At 42.2% G+C, this 1,007-nt stretch overlaps 1 protein-coding gene across 1 annotated transcript in view; it reads left to right on the plus strand.

Annotated features, from left to right (window-relative positions):
- The window catches only part of OBSCN (obscurin, cytoskeletal calmodulin and titin-interacting RhoGEF), a gene marked incomplete at its 5' end in the record, with an annotated part of 163,633 nt that overhangs the window by 158,528 nt on the left and 4,098 nt on the right, over positions 1-1,007 (plus strand). The window contains 1 exon segment of the mRNA XM_035892522.1: positions 1-60. This exon segment is cut by the window's left edge and continues 49 nt beyond it. Within this exon segment, the coding sequence (XP_035748415.1) occupies positions 1-60 (60 nt within the window).

Genomic DNA, 1,007 nt, shown 5'->3' on the forward strand with positions numbered 1-1,007 from the left:
GAATGGGCCCTTACAGCGACCCCTCTGCCAAAGTGAAAATCACTGGGAAGGATCAAACGGGTAAGATCAAATGCCAAGAAATTGTGGTTTTCCTGCATCAAAACAGTTGCACCCTTCTGGATGCGGGTCCAGGAGTCAAGAGCAAGTGGATCGAGACCAATTCCACTTGGCTCAGGGTGGTTTAGGGCTTCCTCCTCTTTGGCTTTCTTATTTAAAAGTAAATTATTTTCTCATTCTGGACACAGCCAGGCGAATATATGTAAATGTATACGAAATAAATAATAAATTAATAGCAATATGTAATTATAAATAGTATATAAACTTATATTAAAATAATAAACATCTGGAAACTGTAAATTCCCCACTGAAGATACACTCAGGTTTTGATGTGAGATCATGAGGAAACTGGTCTGGGACAACGGATGTGTTCCTGAAGGCAGTGATCTGTTGGTATAGATCTGCCACTGGTGGAAGCCCTGGACCTGCTCTTTGTTATGGACCCAGTCCTAAGCTGAGTAGTTCATTTATGTGTTCTGGTGTTTGCTACTGGGAATTATCGCCCTACCGTGGTGGATTTTTCAGCTGTATTTTTTCTCTGAAGTAAACAAAGCTCGATTTACTGGTTGGTTTTATTTTTTCACCTGTTTTAATACTTTATACTATTCACATGTTTTTAAAATTAAGAAATCCATGACCCCACAGCAAATATATCCCTGTAGCAAAGGAAGTATCCTTTCTGCCAAGAAGCGGAAGGATCGTCTAACTGGAATTTCCTCCCAGTGGAGAGGATTATTCTGTAAAAATCATAGTTCACAGAGATATTTTTAACTCACCCTAAATCCCCCGCTTTGCCTTGGCCCAGGATTCATTAACATATCTCAACGTGCCCCGCATTTCCAAGCAGATGCTTTAATGTGTCAAGGGATGCTGTCGTGGTTTAACCCGGCTGGCAACTCAGCACCACGCAGCCGCTTGCTGACTCCCCCCCCCTCCTCAGTTGGATGGGG

Source organism: Egretta garzetta, unplaced genomic scaffold (genome assembly GCF_000687185.1).
Source record: "Egretta garzetta isolate BGI_Z169 unplaced genomic scaffold, ASM68718v1 scaffold124, whole genome shotgun sequence".
Taxonomy (NCBI): domain Eukaryota; kingdom Metazoa; phylum Chordata; class Aves; order Pelecaniformes; family Ardeidae; genus Egretta; species Egretta garzetta.